This window comes from Brienomyrus brachyistius, chromosome 14 (assembly GCF_023856365.1).
Source record: "Brienomyrus brachyistius isolate T26 chromosome 14, BBRACH_0.4, whole genome shotgun sequence".
Taxonomy (NCBI): domain Eukaryota; kingdom Metazoa; phylum Chordata; class Actinopteri; order Osteoglossiformes; family Mormyridae; genus Brienomyrus; species Brienomyrus brachyistius.
The window spans coordinates 11,111,138-11,130,725 of record NC_064546.1 but is presented as its reverse complement, the minus strand read 5'-3'; the positions used below and the strand labels follow the sequence as shown (position 1 = coordinate 11,130,725).

Sequence of the window (19,588 nt, the reverse complement as noted above, 5' to 3'; positions counted from 1 at the left end):
CGATAACTATTCAACAGGTCGAAGTTACAATGTGCAAATTTCATACGTTTCAGGAATGACTTGGAACAGAATAGGAGGAAGGAAACGTGATCTCAGGTGTAAGGCGGAGTGATGAGTTGCAACGCAGGGATACACCCTGGAGGGACTTACGGTATCAAGATATTCAAGATATACTTAATCATACACAATGACATCGCACTTACTGTAAGCATCACAACAGGCTCTTGTATCTAGTGCAAGTGCGAACCACACCAAGCATCTGAATGGGCTACAGCATTTCATAGGAGACACCATGACAATCTCCTACTGGTAACTAGTGATATTGGAGGAACACTGAAAAACAGCAGTGATTCTTTTGGGGGGGACATTCAGGCTTGTCAGGTAACATTCCGCAAACCAGGGGGACACAAAGACGAGTGACACCGCTCCAGTGTGCCCCCCCCCCCCCCCCGCGCTAGAGTGTGCCCCCCTGGCAGGGACAGCGGGTTCTCCATGAGTGTGTGGCTCTCTCTTAACACCGGTAGTCCTCCTGTGTTTGACTCCATGGGAACACCAGTATGACTGCATGGGGGGGGGGGCAATATTTATCATCCACAGCCCCTTAATAGTGAGCAGTCCCCTCCAGGTCCATATAGGTGGGGCGTGAAACCCAGCGAGGGACAAGGATTGATACCAGAGGGATTCCTGTCAGCTGAATGCATATGGGGTTTCACCATCCAGGGAGACTCTTCTCTAAACCCTGCCTCTGCGGCCTGTTCTGGCATATAAGGTGAAGTAGTAAAACACATTCAGGGGAGCAGTAATTATTGTTTTAAATCTTAATTTTTAGTTTTAATAATATTACAGCCTTTCTGGGATCCCTAAACACCCCCATCCTCATCCTTTAGCCTGCTGTACACCAGTCGGAGTTGTTTTTCAGCATTCTATGCCTGCCGCGTCTGCAGCCTCGACCTGAATCTTGAATTCAGACAGTGAGGCCTTATTCATCAGTCACATGAGCTTTTGGGCATTAGGAAAAGTGACCTGTGATCCGACAGGAATCCCAGACAGAAAGTGCTTACCCGCACCTTTCCTCGCAGAATGCACAGCCAGCACTGCTATCAATCTAACTATCACTGCTGGATGTGCCACTCGGACGCCGAAGGATCCCGCCAAAGATATATTTCGATGTCCCTGCTTGGGAATTGGGTTTCTGTTCTTTTTGCGGAGGACGGACGCCGGGTAACAGTACGTTCCTGACACCTAGAGCAGGCGGAGCTGTGTCGGGGGCAGCCGGTCACCATCTTACAAAAGGGGAGCGTTTCACGTATGGAGACGCCGGCTGTGGATGGAGCGCCGGCGACGGAGCGCGGCTGAAGTGATCCACAGTCAGCTGGATTAACTCGGAGGGAAAGTTATCCTCTAATTCACAGGCATGCAGTAATCCTCAGGGGGGTGGGCTTAAACAGTTTCGTTAATCAAAATGTCAGAGAATATGCATGCAAAATAATGCAGGCATAGGGAAAAATCCATCGCATGTAATGCCGGAATTAGTATGCATACTACAGCCTGTCCACCAACAATATATTATGGAAATCAACAAAAAAGGAGGGGGGGGTAGCAATTTTTTCTTATCATCCATCCATCCATCCATCTATCTATCTATCTACCTATCTATCTATCTAATCAACAATCAAAGTATGATATAATCACTGAACTATAGACTCATTTTCAGTGCGGTGTCTTCCTGGCAATTGTTTTACAGACACCTGGTTAATCCAAGTATCTCTTCAGAGTAAAAAAAAAAAAAAAAAAAGTTTTTACCATAAATATAGATATATTTGATATTTGCTGTAGCCTAAGAGCCTTCGCCTCGGAGTATGTTTGCGCTAACAGCTGCACCTGCAGCTAAAGGGCCTGTGGGGAGCTGAAATGCTAATATGGCAACTGGAATTACAGCATGCGAGCGACACTGACAATAATAATGACAATAATAATAACGGGAAGAACGACGCCCTGCTATAGCGGCGATGGGGTCCGGAGCCAAAGAGGAGAGGCTGCAGCTGCAGAAGGGGCCTGCACAGACACACGGAAGAGTGACGCCTAGAGACTGCAGTGGAGGAAATGTGATACGACAGGAGGGGAAAACCAGGTCTCCCTTTGGGCTGGGGGGTGGTGCAGGGATGCTCATAAAGCCATAAATTCAGGCGACACTTTTAAAATCTCTTTAAAACTGGTATTAAATCTTTTAAGCCTAAAAAATATAACTATATGATGTTTGCATATGTTTAAAATTGCCTTTGACTTCAAAATAGCCTTTTCCGTACGCCAACGTAAATCGAAAATTCGTAATTAGAAGCTACACAGCAGAGAAGGCCGGGAAGTGTAACGGGGGTTAAAACGCAGGTAAATCTGCGCAGTGCACTCGCAATCGGTGCAGCAAATGCCTTTAGTCTCGGAAGGGGCAGGAATGGAGCTGAACCACCTACTTAGCAAATACGGCTGTATTCGAGTTAAACTTTTACTGTCCTTATGATGCAGAAGGAGGCTATTGATGACAAGGAGGAGCCGTTCATTACTAAATCGATTTTTAAAAGAATTTCCCAAAAGAGTCACACGGTGATGGGGGGTGCTATGCAGAGGGACCCCCCCCAACCGGCATCCGCGAGCCAGCAGAAGCAATCTGGCTTTTCATTTTTCAGCGTGGCTGAGCCCAGTCTGAGATTGATCGCCACATATGGCCCCAGAAAACAAACTGTCGATAGTGTGTGTGCCGCGGAATCCAGACAAACAGCCCCCCCCACCCCGCCCTGTTCGCGCCGCTCTCGCCGCGTCCCATTTAACAGATGCTATTGACAGTTTCCCTCTTGTAATTAAAGGGAGAACTACTGGCCGGCAACCAAGATAAAGTTCAAAGATGGGGTCAAAGCAAAAGGAGGTACGGGAGCCCACCGCGTGACCGGCGAAGGCAGCAGAGTGGCGTCCTGACATGCAGGTGCCTGATGATCGGCACCTTATTAAAGAGGCGTCCGTGGTGGGCCGTGACAATGCTTTTGGGAAATGCAAATGAGGACTTGGGTGAGGGGGGAGGGGTTTGGGGGGGGTGGGCTTTTTTCCTGTGCATTCGAGTGTTCGTGGTGGCGGGGGGGGGGGATGTTTGAATCACTGCACTGATGACTCTCCTCTAGGCGGTGTCTGCGATTTAAGTTGGAGAAAAGTACAGTGTGTATGTACTTTTGTGCCCTTCTGTGCTGTGCATAAATTAATTGAATTAGATTGAAAATTCAATATTATTAAAAAAAGAAGGCAATGCAAAATTGGCTTTAATGTAAGTGCATGTGAATTGGCCCATGGAAGCAAGTGGTTCATATATATTTACAGTATTTTGTCTTGGGGACCCCCAGAGAGTCCACATTTTTGCTACCTCCCAGCTCCCTGCCAGACAGTCCACATTTTTTTCTGAGGAGCAAAAACGTGGATTGTCTGTGAGTCTCTGAGGACTGGATTGGGAGACATTGCTCTACAGTGTCTGTATAAACGTGTAAACGTGTGAACATTTAAAAGCGAGGGGAATTCTGGAAAGCACACAATGATGAATAGATGCTAATGACAGGAGGTGAATGTGCCAACAGTCATGAGAATCTGCCAACCTGAATTAGCAAGCGCTATAGCTTTGAGGGTGACAAACTCTTCCTTCTCCAGCTTCATCCCCTTGTATTTCTTTACCAGCTGCAGGATGGCATTGTTGAGGTCGAGCAGGCCGGCCAATTTGGACTGATCTTCATCCATTATATAGTCTTCGGCATAGACCAGCTTGTCCTCAAAGGACAGAGAGCGGTATACCACACGCAGGATTAGGATCTCCATCCATGCACTTTGCAACAAGCTCATCTGGTCTGCCAGGGATAGCGTGGAGAAACCTGGGAAAGACAGATAGGGGTAGAGACAACATTATACCTCAAGCATTGTGTGAAACAAATAATAATTAGGAATGGCAGACATACAAAAATGACAGATGTCTAGCAATTTTAGCTCATGAGAGTTTAATTCATGCAGGTTGATAGCCAATCAGATTGTAGATGAGGTGGGTCCAACCAATCAAATGTCTTGGTCCCACTTCATCTAGTGACTTGCACCCACCTCCTCTACAATCTGATTGGTTATCTCTCTGAGCCAATCATTTTTCCTTCTGCCCTCAGAACATTTTTGTGTAACTAAAATTCCCACGAGCACAATTTTAATCACACATTGGGGGATTTTATTTTCAGATATTTCCTTGCTATGTGCCCCAAAGTGCACTTCAGATCAGCCACAGCCAGCGACAAAAGCAGAAGATCTCAGACAATCCGCCGTAGACTGAGCCTTGGATCTTGTCTGCCAGAAGATAATTGAGGCCAGATCTGCGCGCCGTTACTTTGGGGAATATTGAAATTCCGGCGCTGATTTGAAAGAGAGCCGGCCGTTTTCCACGCGTGGTGCTGCTGCTGGAGTGTTACCCAGGGCTCCCAGCGTTATGGGAAGGGGAGGCCAGGGGGCCTCCTCAAGGGAGGGAGCTGCTTATCGCTCTCCACACGCAGCCCCGATCGATGCTCCACCACCATAACAGCCCAAAGACTAATTGCTAACTTCAGCTCCGATCCCTCCTTCACTCTGCAGGAGACTTTATTTGGGGCAGTTTGATACCCGCAGGACAGCGGCGGAAGCTTCGGGGAGTATCTGTGGTTAAATGTTTACTTTTACTGTTTTTTTATAAATTTTACTTGCTGTGTATAACCAAGAATAATATATCATACCAATCGACTACACAGCTACACTTTACGCCAAAAAAAACCAATAGAATTTGATTTGTAAATACAACCTGTCTGGGAAAGTGATGGAGGTGAGACCTTTATGCATGAAACCAATATCAGAATCACGAGGTTTCATTTAAAAAATAAAAAAGCAATTAGGTACAATAGCATTCAACAGGGTGACACTGTCACTGCTACAACGAGCTCAAGACTGCGGTGCAGGAACGACACAACCAGAGGAAGACAGAGACGTCTAACATCTGAGCTTCGCGAAGGATCTGGAGCTCGTTGGCAGACAGGCGATAGAAGTACCTCGTCGTTACCTCTTGCTGACTTGATCACTAATGGCAAGGAGCTCATTATGTATAGGTTTCAGGCTATTGTTTATAACAACTGCTAATTTATTATCTCAAACTGTTAACATCTCTGATCTCATTAGGAGCAGTCTTATGGCGCTGAGCATTTGGTGCTTTTCCTGGCTTGCCGCTGAGGCTCAGCGGACTTGCCAGTTGGCAGCGCCATCCACTATGACTTAATAAAATCATCAAAAGTGATTAGTCGAGAATTTCTTAAGGGGGCCTTTAATATGAATGCGCCGCATCCTCGCGAAGGGGCCTGCGATGAGACTTGGCACCGGTAAAAATAATCCTCCCCCCTCCCCACTGCTGACACCCCCTTACGGTGCAGGTACCGTCTTCAAGAGGAGCGACACAGGAGGGCGACGGGAATGTCTGGAGCTGCTGGAGGTATCAAATCGCGGCGTATTAGTTGGAACGTGAGGGAGAAGTGGAATCGCGGGAAGCGCTAACAAGTTTGTCTTCGTTTCCAAGCCTTTACACCTGTGCTAAATATGGGCTATAGTGGACAGGTAGCTAACAAGTGATGTTTTGCTTTTATCTTGGGGGCCAGCAAAGAAGGGACATTAAAATGGATCTTATAAGCAGGGGGTATAGGTAGGAATTCAAGGCCCCTTTGACAAAATTTGAGGTATTCAACAGCCCCGGTACAGTGCCGGGCCACTGAATGTGTCAGGCCATCCAACTCCCTGTTACTTTAAACGGATCTCGAGACGTATCTTATTGGACAGCAGAAGGGTTTACAACGAGGGAGACGGACACGGGAATTGACACCGGACTGAAAGAGAATGGGGGGAGACGACGGACGGATGAAAGAAAGAGACAAAGAGAGTTGAGCGAGGAGAGGAGTGGTAGCTGGGGGGTTGGGTGTTCATGGGGGGAGTTTTGGGGGAGAGTCCGCAGAGTGGCAGATGGACAGAGCCCATTGCTTGGAGCACCTTCCTGTGACAGCTCTCCCCCCAAATCCCCCCAGACACTGCTGTTAGTAAATAATTAGATTTACACATTCCCCAATCTCCACATATCTCTCCACCGAATAATTAAAAGCGGGATGATTAGTTTATTGAGTGGAAGGAGGAACTTTTTTATTGAGGTCCATCAACGATTTTATCAGGGCCAGGCTGCTTTTTACGGCTGTCATGTGAGTGCAGGCACCCAATTTTTCTTATCTATCTGATTAATACAAATGCTGTTTCGGGACGCATTAATTAACAGATACAAATCTACGTTCTCATGGACGGATCGATGTGGAGAAGAAAAGAAGCATCAATGTGAATTTACTGCTGATGATGGAAAAGGCTCGCTATTGACATTTACGGGGGTGGGGGGGGTGACTTTAAAGTTGTGCTGCACACCCTTTTCATCCCTGCTATTTCATTTTACAAAAGATCTGGCTCTTTTGCCTGCAATTATATTTTAACCCCGCCCCCCCACACACACACACAAACATACACTCACAGTCAGGAGCTCCAAAGGATTCGACAAACCTGGCTTAAAGACAATGGTAATAAATCTTACATTTGTCCTGATCTGTGGACCATGGGGTGCCTTGAAATTAACGGCTTTGCACATTGCTAAGCATGGATCTCTCCACCTGCTTTTCTGAACAGTTCGATCTAATCATTTATCATTTATGATCATTTTTAGTAAAGGAGTCTTGTGTGAAATAAGACATTTATACAGAGTGACAAATATAACATTTTGCCAATTTATCTGCTAATATAAAAACATTAAATGGTAGTTTTTATTATAGCTTCAGTCAGCTGACTCCCATGTGTCATGTGATACTGTGCGCTGTGTTGGTAGGGTTGGGTTTGGGTGCTTTCCTGCATCACATTTTATACGGATCCTGTATCTTATTCATTTTTGCATGAATCCTGGATACTCTCAAAAATAAATTTGCAACAGTCAATGTAACACATTTCTCGATATTCTTTTATTAAAGTAAGGGAACTGCAATAAAAAAATGAAATATATCCTTTGACTGTATTATTATGGTCTTTGGTTTTAGTACACCTTCAGTATACTACAGGTATCCCCGCTTTACGAATGTCTGCTTTACAAAACTTCATTTTTAGGAAAGACCTACGTTAGCACGTGACTTCGCTAACCAAAAAAAAAGAAAGGATTTTTACTTTTCCGGAAAAAGTAGAAAAGGGAGAATACCATTTAGCATTTGCTGATCGGCGAGCCAATTATTATAGCCAGTCATGGGCCGCATGTATGACAATGGTCCCATAATATTATATGGAGCTGAAAAACTCATCGCCTAGCGATGTTGTAGCTGTCATAACGTCATAACGCAAAGCGGTGATGCTGTTGTAAACATAGCTACTGTGACTTGTGTTGCATTTTATACCGTATTTGCGTATGATGTATTTATGGAGTATTTTAATTTGTTTCTTAAAGGTATTTAAGCAGCAGTTTGACCCTAACATGTCTAGTTAAGTGTGTCCCGTTCGGAAAAATCCTGTGCACTGCATGTTACACGTAACACCTTGCATATCCACAGGGGCGGGGCCACAGGGGCACTGGCCCCAGCTGAAAACTGATTGGTCCCCAGAGTGCCCCCTGTCCTGTCACTCACCATTCATTTCATTGCCTAATGCTAAGGTTAACCCCTCTGAATAATTATGGCCCTTAAAAAGAATCGCCCCTGCTTATCCACCTGTCTGCCGATACATATCTTATATGCTTGCAGACGAAAAGAAGCGGCATAGCACTGAAAGAGGAAGTGCATTGGTGAGTGTGTGTGCGGAGGGTGGGGGGTAACACATCTCCACACTGCGTCCCCTAGCCACAGAAAGGAAGGCTCAATCATGACAGAGGCCCATGTGGTTCTCAGATCAGGTGACCCTTTGGTCAGTTGACCTTTTGGTCAGGTGACCCGGTTCAGTTGTAAATGGAAGGACAATTAAAGCAAAGGCTGCTGTAAATCTGGGCCCAGTCTTTGCTACCTGAATGAAAAAAGACAATTCACTGCTAAATAGGAATTTAATGAACCATGTGTTAAATACAATGCTATCAATCCAGAGCCCATGTGACGAATTGCTCTGCACATAAACCCTTTGTGACAAGTGCAAACTTGTGTTGTGTTAATTAGCTTATTGTAGTGCGACTTGGCATCCAGGGCCTTGTTGTTACAATGGGCTGCAGGTTTCTGATAAATATTGTGAAATTTATAGCTCTACGGGAGCCTGATTCCTGCTTGGTCACCTAAAACCCTCCGACTCTGCTAGATGGTACCGTACTCCAGTGATATTTTAAAAATAAAAGAAGAAGCCTGAATTGATGAGTGATTGCTCAAATCTGTACTCTTTTCTTTCTGCCAAGGTAGGACAATGCAGGACATAGTGAAAGATAGCAAAAGGAGCCAGAACCAGGGAATTAGCGTATTGGTACAAGCATATTGCAGAACTTACAGTACTCATCTGAGAAATTAGAAATGCTATAGTACTAGACCTAGCACCCTCCCAGTACAGGGATGGAGGTTATTATAATTAAAGAACAGCAGCCATTTATGGTGATGCAGCATACAGTACAAGGGTTTTATAAAGAGCTCTGTTTAACCAATAGCGATTGATGACTTCTGGTGAATTGCCTTTTTTTATTCACAAGCCTCGGACCTCTACGCTGTGCTCTGAACACGGCCGCGCCAGGTCAACATGTTTGCTTCTGCTGTTGCAATGGGGGCTACCGTGAGGCGAAAGCGTGAAGCGAGGAAGGGGGAGGGGGCGAGTTAATGGGATGGGGGGCAAAACAATGAAGGGTGAGCAGAAACGGGAGTGTAGCTATGGATGAACAGGTGGAGCAAACTCCACCTTCTTGTCTCCGCCAAATGTCAGTGAGAAGATCGCAGCCTCAGATCATGCTGCAGAGGTAGGGAGGGAAGGATGGGGAAAAACAACTAACTGCTCTGGCCAAACAGATCCATTTAGGACAGTTTTTCCCAACCCAGTCCTAGGGGAGCTGAGGTCCCCATTTTTGCTCCCTCTTAGACAGTCCCCATTTTTGCTCCTCCTCAGATAGTACCGACTTTTGCTCCCTCTCGGACAGTCCCCATTTTTGCTCCGTATCGGAAGTCCCCGTTTTTGCTAGCTCTCAGCTCCCAACACACCCATACCAGGTATACAGTGTTCTTGAGTGGCAGGGAGATGGAAGGGAGCAAAAATGGACACCAGTTATTGGTTAAACGAACGTTCGTCTGTACGTTTTGAAAACATTGCTATACAGGAGTTACCCCTACATCCATGTAGAGAGATTTAGACAAATTGGTCTTTCCCATTCTCTCCCCCCAAACTCGAATCCTCTAAAGATGCAATTGTCAATTACATCCATCAATATCTGGGGTAACCAATCACCGTGGCACAGTGGGCCTAATCGTCACATCAGGAATTATACCCTGTTTTGTCAGGCACAGTGAGGCAGGCCAGGAGAAGGGGCAGGACGGCGGCGTTGTTTGCCATACTTATTTGTTTTAGAAACCCTATTTTCCTTTCCTCCCCTGAATCCTCTCACTCGCCCTGGGGAGACAGAAACAGGCATCGTCGACTAATCACAAAGTCGAGAGGAGCCGCTCAATCCGAATGCAGCTAATTAGCGATCGGCAGACTCTTAATTGCATACATTAAGGGCGATTCGTAGCGGAGATTAATTCTAAATGCGCCCGGGCAGCTGGTTAAGATGCGACGGATTACTGTACGGACTGTACTTTTCCACTTAATTAGATATCAAAATGGAGCAGCGGAATGCGCTCCGATTTAGCGACGGCGGCGGATGGACGGGGGGGGTTTGTTACCGCGGCCCCCTCGGTCCCCTTGCTGCAGTAAAGTGACCCGGCTCCGAGATGCACAGATGGGATGGCATTAAAAGCATTGCTGGAAAGCCATTTTAAATAATAAAATATCAATATTTACATTTTAATTGCCCCCATCCCCCAACCACACTCCTTCCCCAGGGCCCCTTTGTCATTTTCGCTATTGTCACTGCAATGGGGGGGGGGGGGGGGCAAATTGTCTTTCACGCCAGCACAACGGAAGGAGCATGAGAATCATCCTCAAAGCTCAGGCCCAGAAGAGGAGCAGATCCCTAACCCAGTATCTCCAATCCGGTCCTCGAGGACCCGCAAACCAGGCAGCTAGGAGGGAGCAACATTGTGGACTGGCTGTTGGTCCCTGAGCGCCAGAAGATAGCGGACCACACCCGAGACGGGCTTTTAGGTGGCTTCCCCGATCAGGCAAAGGCTTAGCCGGCCGGAAGCGCACGGATGTTTCTGGAATGACAGCGGCACCCACTAGCCGGCCTTGTGGTGTGATGGCCGGCACGACATCGTCATTAGCTTTGCGAGCGCGGAGCTGAGAAGGACACATGCTTCGTCTACCTTGATACCCCCTTCCTGTTTTGCTGTAAAAGATTTCATCAAGTATTAATAGAAAATAAAAAACATTTTAGATATTTCACATGGCTTCCCGTTGATTAAGTATAACTCAAAATCACGGCATGACAGCAAACCCATCAAGCTAGCAGGCTGATAATAGGGTGGTAAAATACACTAATAGTAAAAAAAAAAATCAATACATATTGATATACTGAATTATATAATATCCAAAATATTGACAAGCCCTATTATATAACGCATGTCTCCTTCCATCTATCCAGGGATGGGACTGCCTGCCTACTGTGCAAATTCAATGTTTAAAACAGGGTGTTGGACAAGAAAAGCATCTCTGCCTCCACACATTATAAATGACTTATAACAAACGCCACCTGTCACTCCTGCACTATATGCTGTGTTAGTGTGAAATAGTCTGTTATCTCTTTATAGTTCACCTCAATATATTTACATGTGCGTACAGTTTTACTTCTTTTGTATATTGTTTACATATTTCATACATTATTTACTTCACATTTGTGTTGCATGGCTTTTGGAAGACACTGACGGAATGTCATGGCATAATCTTAGTCACACGATGACAATAAAACCTTTGAATCTTCACCTGTTCAGTGCATTCCACTGGGAGGGGAGGCATCTGGCTGTGAAGCAACCACTACAGTACCGGGGAGCTTGCCAAGGGGGGGACAAAAATGTAAAAAAAAAAAACACTTCCAGTTCATTCTCTGTCTTTTGGTGATTTTGTTACTATTGTTTTATTCCTGCTAATGCTAACGGCTGCGAGACTGACGCCGGTTTCGCAGGATCCCTTGCCACGCCAGGGAACGCTACCTTTGCCTCATGCTGCCCCCAAGGTGGGCTCTTTTTCAACTGCCAGAAGTTGCCGGCAATTCCTCGGAGGGCCATCGAAGGAGCCCAGTTAAAATAAAAGGGGGCGGGTGTAATTCTTCAGCGAGAATGTCGCATTTAGGGTTATGTTAGCACCTGCCTGCTAATTTGCTCCCGTCTGCTTCCAGCAGTGTTCCGGGCAACTGGAAGCCGTGTCTTTAAAGTCAATTCTCCATGGAGCCGCCAGGATGTCGCTCCCGTTAAATGGGGGGGGGGGGGGGGGGGGTCTATGCGGAAACAAACAGGGTTTGACTAACAGGCTCTCAAAAGAGATACAGCCGCTTTACGTTTTAATTACCATTAAATCGATCGGACACATCAAAAGACAGACAAGGAGGATGTGTAACAAGAGAAATTAAAAGAATGCAGCTTTCGTAGATTTTCCCTGCGATTTCGGGTATGACGGCACGGCCTGTGGCAGCTTGCACACATGCTGATTGGTCTGTTCAACGTAAACAAAAATGACCAAAATATGGTATTTCCAGGGCGCCTCTTGGAGGGAAGGAGAGAGGGACCCTCCTTAAGCGTGCCTTAATGCTTCCAAGACAAGGCATTACCCCCATTCCACAGCAATGAGCACCTTTTAATTTCTGAAAAAGCCATGGCTGAAAATCTTAATTAATTGTTCCATACCGCTTCAGGGTCATTATGCAATGTAATAAAGGCCGTGTAATTATGAAATTTTACAGCCATTACTAGGGCTGATGGCTCGTATTTCATCGCCAGGCGGGCCGGCTGCCTCCCCCGGTACGCGGCCCCCGGTGATGGACTACACGCAGATCTATCAGGCCCAAACAATAACTCGGCCAGGCGGCTGTAATAGCTACCCGCAGATGAAGCAAAAGATAAAGATAAACTATAAATCCAAGGCCACAAATGCCACCCCAATGTGCGACGGGGGGGGGGGGAGCATGCACGTGCACGGGGAGGGCATGCCTGTGCATGCAACGGATGTGGATCGCTTCCTGAAATGCGCGTGCGGATGCAGCCCACGACGGATGTGGATCGCTTCCCGAAATGTGTCGTTGGAGGGAAGAGCTGAGAGACGGAGGCCAGGAACTGGATATGACGGCATTCTGTGGGACGAGAAGCGGTGAACTGGGGGCCGTGGGGGGGGCGAACTGGTTGGAGGTGTACGACTGGTCAATGACAGCACCCCCTGCCTGGATAGCGAAGGCGGAGCGACCGCCGATCACCTGCCACAGAGCACGTGGTTTGTAAGCACTGCTTTGGGAACAGCAAACGAAAACCACAGATGCGGTACGAGTCTCACACGACAAGGGAGAAACGGAGGAGGAGTAAAACAAGCAGGAGGCGGGACAGCCCTGTGCACGGACGGGAGAATCCCCCCGGGTGGCGATAAAGCGCCGGTGCATTTGAATCTGAATTTGAATTTGAATGAGGAAGCTGATGGCGTGGGGGGGGGTGGTGGTTGAGGGGGCACTGTGTGGGCGAGAGGCCGGCAGGCGGTCATTGTCGGGAAAACGTGCCCCGCAAAGCTACACCGCACAGCACCTTTGGTCATTAAAAGGAGATTAACGGCGCTGAATTCCTTCTTTCAGAACGGCCTTTTTTGTTGCGCCTTGGACCACTTAACTTCGGTCTTTGTGAGGCTGCAAAAAAGGGTCTATAAGCTAAAAACGCGCATCGGCAGTGAGTAAAAAGAGCAGGAAGAGCTCCAAACCTGCGGCTCTGCACTGCAGCACCCAAAACACATTCCCACTGCATTTACCATACTCATCTGCTATACTATATACTATTATATGCTATACTACATTATACTCCTGCAGTCAATCAGAGAGAAACTGTGCTCTCCTAAGCAATGGTTAAAATGAAAAAAGCCTGTACCAGACAAGCAGGATGAACGATGGACTGACAGATGAAATTAAAAAATATATATAAAACAGAGTTGTTCAGATTATTATTACAGAGAGCAAGTAACACAATGATGGAAATGGGTTGAATGATCTGCTTTTGTTTTTATGGGGGTTTCTTTGCATAAAAAACTACAGGAAGTAACTGGGAAATAGAAAAGTCAGGTTGGAATATCAATCATGTCATTTATAAACCGCACACGGGGGGCATCAGCGAGCAGACATGTTGTGCCAAATCATTGATAATAATTTCCATTGTGATTAGGCTGGTTCAAGCGAAGGCCCCCAGCCCCCTCGCCCCCCCCCGCCCCCTCGTCTTTGTCTGGGATCTCTGTTTAACCCGCATCCCTGCCCACGTCCCACACCGCAGACGCCCCGTTATAACTCCTCAGGGCAACAATGTGACAGTGCAAATCCAATCCCATTTCTCTGCCTACTTGTTCCTTGATGGAAAGGATGGCCCCCTCTGAACTGTTATTTGGGGGGCCAGTGGGGGGATGGCGAGGGGCAGTGGTGGGGGGGGGGGAAGGCGGGGGGGGGGGGGGGTGGCCATTTCATGCTTGTCTGTGAACTTTGCATGAACCGCCGGAAATAATATAAGGGGATGACAAGCCGGTTGTGCCTTCCGCTAAATTTGCTGTCTGGATTGAGCAGAAATGGAGTTTGGTTTGTGTAATTACATCCATCTATCTTTATATTCCAGCAGCATATCGCAAATTGAAAATACTAAAAATTGACTGTTCATTCTGATATTTAATGATTACCGAAGACGCGCCGATGATTTATTGGTTACTTACTGATGTGACACATTTGCATCTTATTAGATGGAGATTACTAGGCCTTCAAATTGCAGCCTGCTGCTGTCTGATGGATTGATTTGATTTGCAAATGTAATCAAACTAATAAGAGGGAAAAAATGAGCGATAATTCCTTGTTTTTCAACTGGCAATCGTGCCGCTGACCCGCCCCTCACCAGCACCCCAGCACCGCGCTCCTGCAGCAGCTGAGGCGGCCTGATGTTACGGACAGAGCAGGTGAGCGACTGCACCCGTGCCTCCCTCCCACATGGGGCTGACTGGACGGGGCCAGGGTGGAACACGCGGCCCATTAAACCAGAGTAATAAGGAAGCAGGAGGCGCTGTCGCACTCTTGATGTGAAAACAAACACAGGTGCCAAACGAGTCACAGTAAACAATGAGGTCACATGACTTCTGCCACTCCTGCTTCCTGCTGCAAGGCAGTTTGGGCTGGGGGGGGGAGGCTGGCCAATGACAGACGGGAGAGCAGACTGCACAGTGATGATGTTCTCAACTAGCATGGCCAAAATCAACAACAGAATCATTATTCCCATAATATTCATAATTTAGAATTAAAAATTTCCTTGTGAGACATTAAAACATTTCACAATCTTATTTTAGGATGTTTTAACCATCAGTTGCTGCGTTTCCATTTATATATGTGTACAAATCAGAGAAAGTAGACCTCAGAGAATCCACAGGGCGATTTTCTGTATTGAAAAGCAATGAAAGGTCAGTGGGATGCAGGTACTAGGTAGCACATTAGCTAGTGAGCCAAATGCTGCATTTGGTGCAGTGATTTGGAGCAGGTGTCCTTATTTATATAATCTTTCATCGTGTTTTTAAAGTCAGGGCTCCACTGAACAGATGGGGATGCAAATTGTCGTAAATATGCGTGTTGTTTCATATTTGAGCTTTCAGCCACTTGTCAGGAAAGGAGTTGTACACGATGGGCTGGGTGGCAGACTCGGTGGACGACTCTGACCGAGCCCACGGGGCAAGGACGCACTCGACGGGCCAAGACGACATCTGCACCCCGACCCTCCCCTCTCCATCAGAAACACGTAAATACCACATCTCCACAACTGACAACGGCCACAGTGAAGAATGCAGAGCCACACCACGGCGAAGGGGAGCAGCACAACTTCGGGGACGGAAAAAAATATCTTCAGTGTACAACAGCACATCCAGCAGAAGGACGTGGTTGTAAGGTTCACCTTCCTTGCAGTTTTTTTTAATGCCTGGGGCAGCAGCTATGAAGAGGAGCACTGGCGTAATGGTTGCTGGGGCAATTCTTGTCAGCATCCTGCTTGGGATGGTGGGAGTGCTTAAGCTTGAAGTTCCCGTGCGGCATCTTCCAGCTAAGCCGACTGCAGCGTGAAGACTGCGCAGAGCGTGTGATGGCACATGCGTGGTAAGCGTTGCGCATCCCACAATTCCACAGCTGTACCGGCAGTCCATCCGGCAGAGAGCATGCCGGGCCTACTGAGGGCGCCAGGCCGAGATGTTGTTGCACTTTACGGAATAACGTAAGCTACATTTGTTGAGTGCTGATTGGAGAAATGTGCACCTTCAATATAATACCCAAGAGTTTTAAAAATGACTGTGGCTTTTGGGTTTCTGACTATTAAAAAAGGCAGAAATCGCAGAAACTTGCTCAAGTATGTTATTAGCTACTGTGCTCCGGAATAGTAAAGGCAAGAGTAAAATTAGTAGCTAGATGCGAGGGGCCCCTTCCGAGCCTGTGAAAGAGATATGAGAGAGAATGGGGTGCATGTCTATGCAGATAATCCCCCTGCCAGTGCTTAGGTAGGGCAAGCCGCTAGGAATCCCTCAGCACCTAGGATGGGAGCCTGGAACAGGAGACCGAGCCCCCAGGGAGTGCGGCCCCCCCTTTCTAGAAGGGGAGGGAGGGCAGAAGAGAAGAAAACCCTTTATTCACATGGAGTGGCCCATTCTTAGCATTAAATGCAATTTAAATTTGAATTGATTCGGAGCCAAAAAGAAAAATGTGGATAAAGAAGGAAGCAAGACAGAAGGTAGAAGGTCACTGTGGTACAAGGAAACTGTCACGGGAAATTTTAATGGATGTTTTGTCTAAACCTGTATCACATAGTAGGTCAACTAATTGTTTTCCAAATCCCCCTGTTGACCCTTTCATATATATATATATATATATATATATATACAGAGAGAGAGAGAGAGAGAGAGACGCTCCTCTACTTACGAACGTTCAACTTACGAAGTTTCAGAAATACAAATGAAGAGGACCGTAAGTCCAAATTATGTTCACTGGGCTCCCGTTTCCTGTCTGCAACATCAATTTTTTTTCTACATGCCAATTCCGCCTAGTACGACTTCTGGCCTCTACTCCCTCAGCGCAGCAGCGTTGCGTAGCGTAGCGTACTCCCAGCATCCTAGTTCTTCGTACTTGCGTATACCCTTAAAATGATGTTGAATGATGACTTACGAACATTTCAAGTTGCGAACGGCCGTTCAGAATATATCTCGTCGTGAGTGTATATATATATATATATATATATATATATATATATTATATGAAACAAAATTACATTTTACGAGTTACTAGTACTGGTTGGAAACCAGTGACATCACGGGCCAATAGTGACAAACGAAAGCCTACAGACATACTATACTGTGGCCCCCCCCAAACTCCCTGCCGAACCCCGTCTGTGGGTAGTACATTCCACTCTTGGAGTGTCACATATAATTTAGTGTGTCTCACTTAACTGAATGTACGGGCAGCAAAACCTTTGCTAAAAGTGAAAATTTGATTTGCTAAAAGGAGCTTAGAGCATCTATTAATCAATATTTCTGGAGTGGGGGGCTTGGGGTGGTAAAAGACAGACTCTCATTTAGAAATTGGTTGAAGGGGGGAAAAAAGGGGGGGGGGCAAGGGACTAGGGTGACCGAAAATGGTGGGGGAGGGGTGCTTCCAAAAGCAAACCCAGGCTCATGACGTCAGTCTATAGTCCCAACATGATTATCACAGGCTGCTTTGACTTTAGCAGATATCCACATGCGGGATATCTAACCCTAATCCTAACCCTAATCCTAACCCTAATGTCAAACATAGCATCTGCGTGTTAGAACCAGCGGCGTACCTAGAAATTCTGCCCACCCCTGCTAGATTTGGCTATTGCGGGGTAGGGGGAGTGTGCAGGGTCTCCATGCCCCTGGTTAGTACAGTCTGACTGTGCTAGAATAGCATCATCGTGTTAATTCAGATTCATTGCTACTACAGTTAGCCTGTTAATCCGGTTTCACTGTATTAGTTTAGTGAAACTGCATTTGCTGAAATGCACTGTCCTAGCACAAGTTCACTTTTTAATTCACTTATGTGTATTTGAGGAACTAAATTTGGAGTCTGTCACCTATGTAGCAAATTCACTAGTCACTTAACCCTAATCAGGGGCAGAGTGGGGATCCTGAGGGTCCCTAACACATTTAAGGGTGTGGTCATGTCATGTGATCTTCTTAACCCTAAACGGGGGCAGAGTGGGGAACCTGAGGGTCCCTAACACTTTTAAGGGTGTGGTTATGTCATGTGATCTTCTTAACCCTAATCGGGGGCAGAGTGGGGATCCTGAGGGTCCCTAACACTTTTAAGGGTGTGGTCATGTCATGTGATCTTCTTGTATCCTCTTGCACTTGCTATACCTCCTTCTTTAACCATAAGGTAGTTTGCCTCTTTCACTGGTCTTCTCACTGGATCTTCTGGTCCTCAGGCATCCAGTCAGTGTCAATATAGAGTGGAAGAATGTGTGCTCATTCCTTTGTCAAACATGGTCCTTCTTGAACATTGTTTCTTCTGGAGTGCAGTCCACTCAAAAGGGCATATTGATTAATCGCTTGTTTGATGCATGTTTTGGCGACAGAATTCCGGCATTTAATTGCAAATAAATGAAAAGGCATGTAGAGCCAGCAGGAAGTCTACAAATCCCCCCACACACACACACACCTGTGCATGAACACACACACACACACACACACACACACACACACACACACACACACAGACATTACACACACGCCTTGTTTGAGAGGAGCCAATGGGCCGACACGATGCTCAGTCCCCATCCCCAGCTCTCTGTTAACGAGGTTCCACTGAATATCTAATCCAACGTGCAGCACAACAATACGAGCGGCCGCTGAGCCGCTAATCGCCTTATCGCGGCCCCCGTGAAACCTAGCTGGAATATTTGACCGCGGGAGTGGAGGGCGGGGGGGCATGGTCTCCCCCTCCCCTTCCCTGCTCGATCCTGAGCCCTCCTGTGTGCGCGACACTGTCCACAACAGAGATGCGTGGTACGGGAGCATTGTGGGGTGGGTTCTTGGAGGCAGTGGGGGGGGGGTTAGCGAGGAAATGGAATGAACCAGAGTGTAGGACACCCCTGTATCTACATAAAAGAGATTAGAGGCGACGGGTTTTGCGTTTTACAGCTCAATCATACTGCGTCTGTGCACGCTTATCCCAGGCACTGGCTGAAATTGAAAATGAAATAAAGAAAGAAAAATTCACAGAGATAGGGGCAAGAATAGGGGGATGCCCGGGCAATTTTACCGACCATAAAGGCAGCTGTAATAGCACGGACCCTGTCACGGTAAAAAGGCAGCGCCGGCCGGCGATGTCCATTGACGTCTCTGCTTGTTCCTTTAACAGGAAGTCAAGTACAGCCGCCCGCCATTGTGCTGCTCGCTCTCCGATAAGCCGCCTCACAATCACGCGACAGAAAGGTTTCCATTTATTTTCATTTCAACTGTGCGGGGAACGAAAGCTTAATTCTGTTTACAGATAAAAGTCGGCCTCCAATGGCCTTTTTCTCAGCCCTCCTTAAATATCAAGGGCCCCACCCTCCGCCTTTTACAGTTCCACCCCATCATTCAGTAATGTGCGGCGTATTAACGAAAAGAGCCCCGATATCACCGATGAGATTCCCCAGCGCAGAGCCACTATGTTAGAGGCAATTCTGCACCTCGCATCCAGCTAACAACACATTCTGGAATCTGATGGTCATTTACATTAATTCCTTTAGCAGACACTTTTATCCAAACCAACGCATGAGTGAGTATAAAGGCACATTGCAAACGTAGATGCTGTGGTGGAGTCGCCTTGGCATGAGTGCGGCTGGGCTGAGCTCCCACTGAATGCCCAACTATGAGTGTAAGCAGTATTGGAGCAGGAGCTGCCCAGCTATGAGTGTAAGCAGTATTGGAGCAGGAGCTGCCCAGCTATGAGTGTAAGCAGTATTGGAGCAGGAGCTGCGCCATCTCTTCCAAATAAAGCAAGAACCCAATAAGACGACTATTCAGTGAGCAGACGGTGCAGCATTAAGAACATTCAGTGGACATGGAGTGGATTGTGGATGATGGCTATATAGTAACAAGTGACCCCGAGCGTCTGACAGGTCACATGATCTCATTAATATGTAAAAGGACAAGTCGTGGTGACCAGTCTTATGGTTTTAAAAAAATTATGGCAGAATTAAGG

General features: G+C 46.9%; 1 protein-coding gene across 13 annotated transcripts in view; it reads right to left on the bottom strand.

Annotated features, from left to right (window-relative positions):
- esrrga (estrogen-related receptor gamma a) overlaps nucleotides 1-19,588 on the bottom strand; it is a 151,245-nt gene that overhangs the window by 4,105 nt on the left and 127,552 nt on the right. For all 13 annotated transcript variants that reach the window (XM_048975543.1, XM_048975542.1, XM_048975537.1 and 10 more), the window contains one exon: nucleotides 3,630-3,899. In XM_048975543.1, coding sequence (XP_048831500.1) covers nucleotides 3,630-3,899 — 270 coding nt within the window. The remainder of the gene's footprint in view (nucleotides 1-3,629; nucleotides 3,900-19,588) is intronic.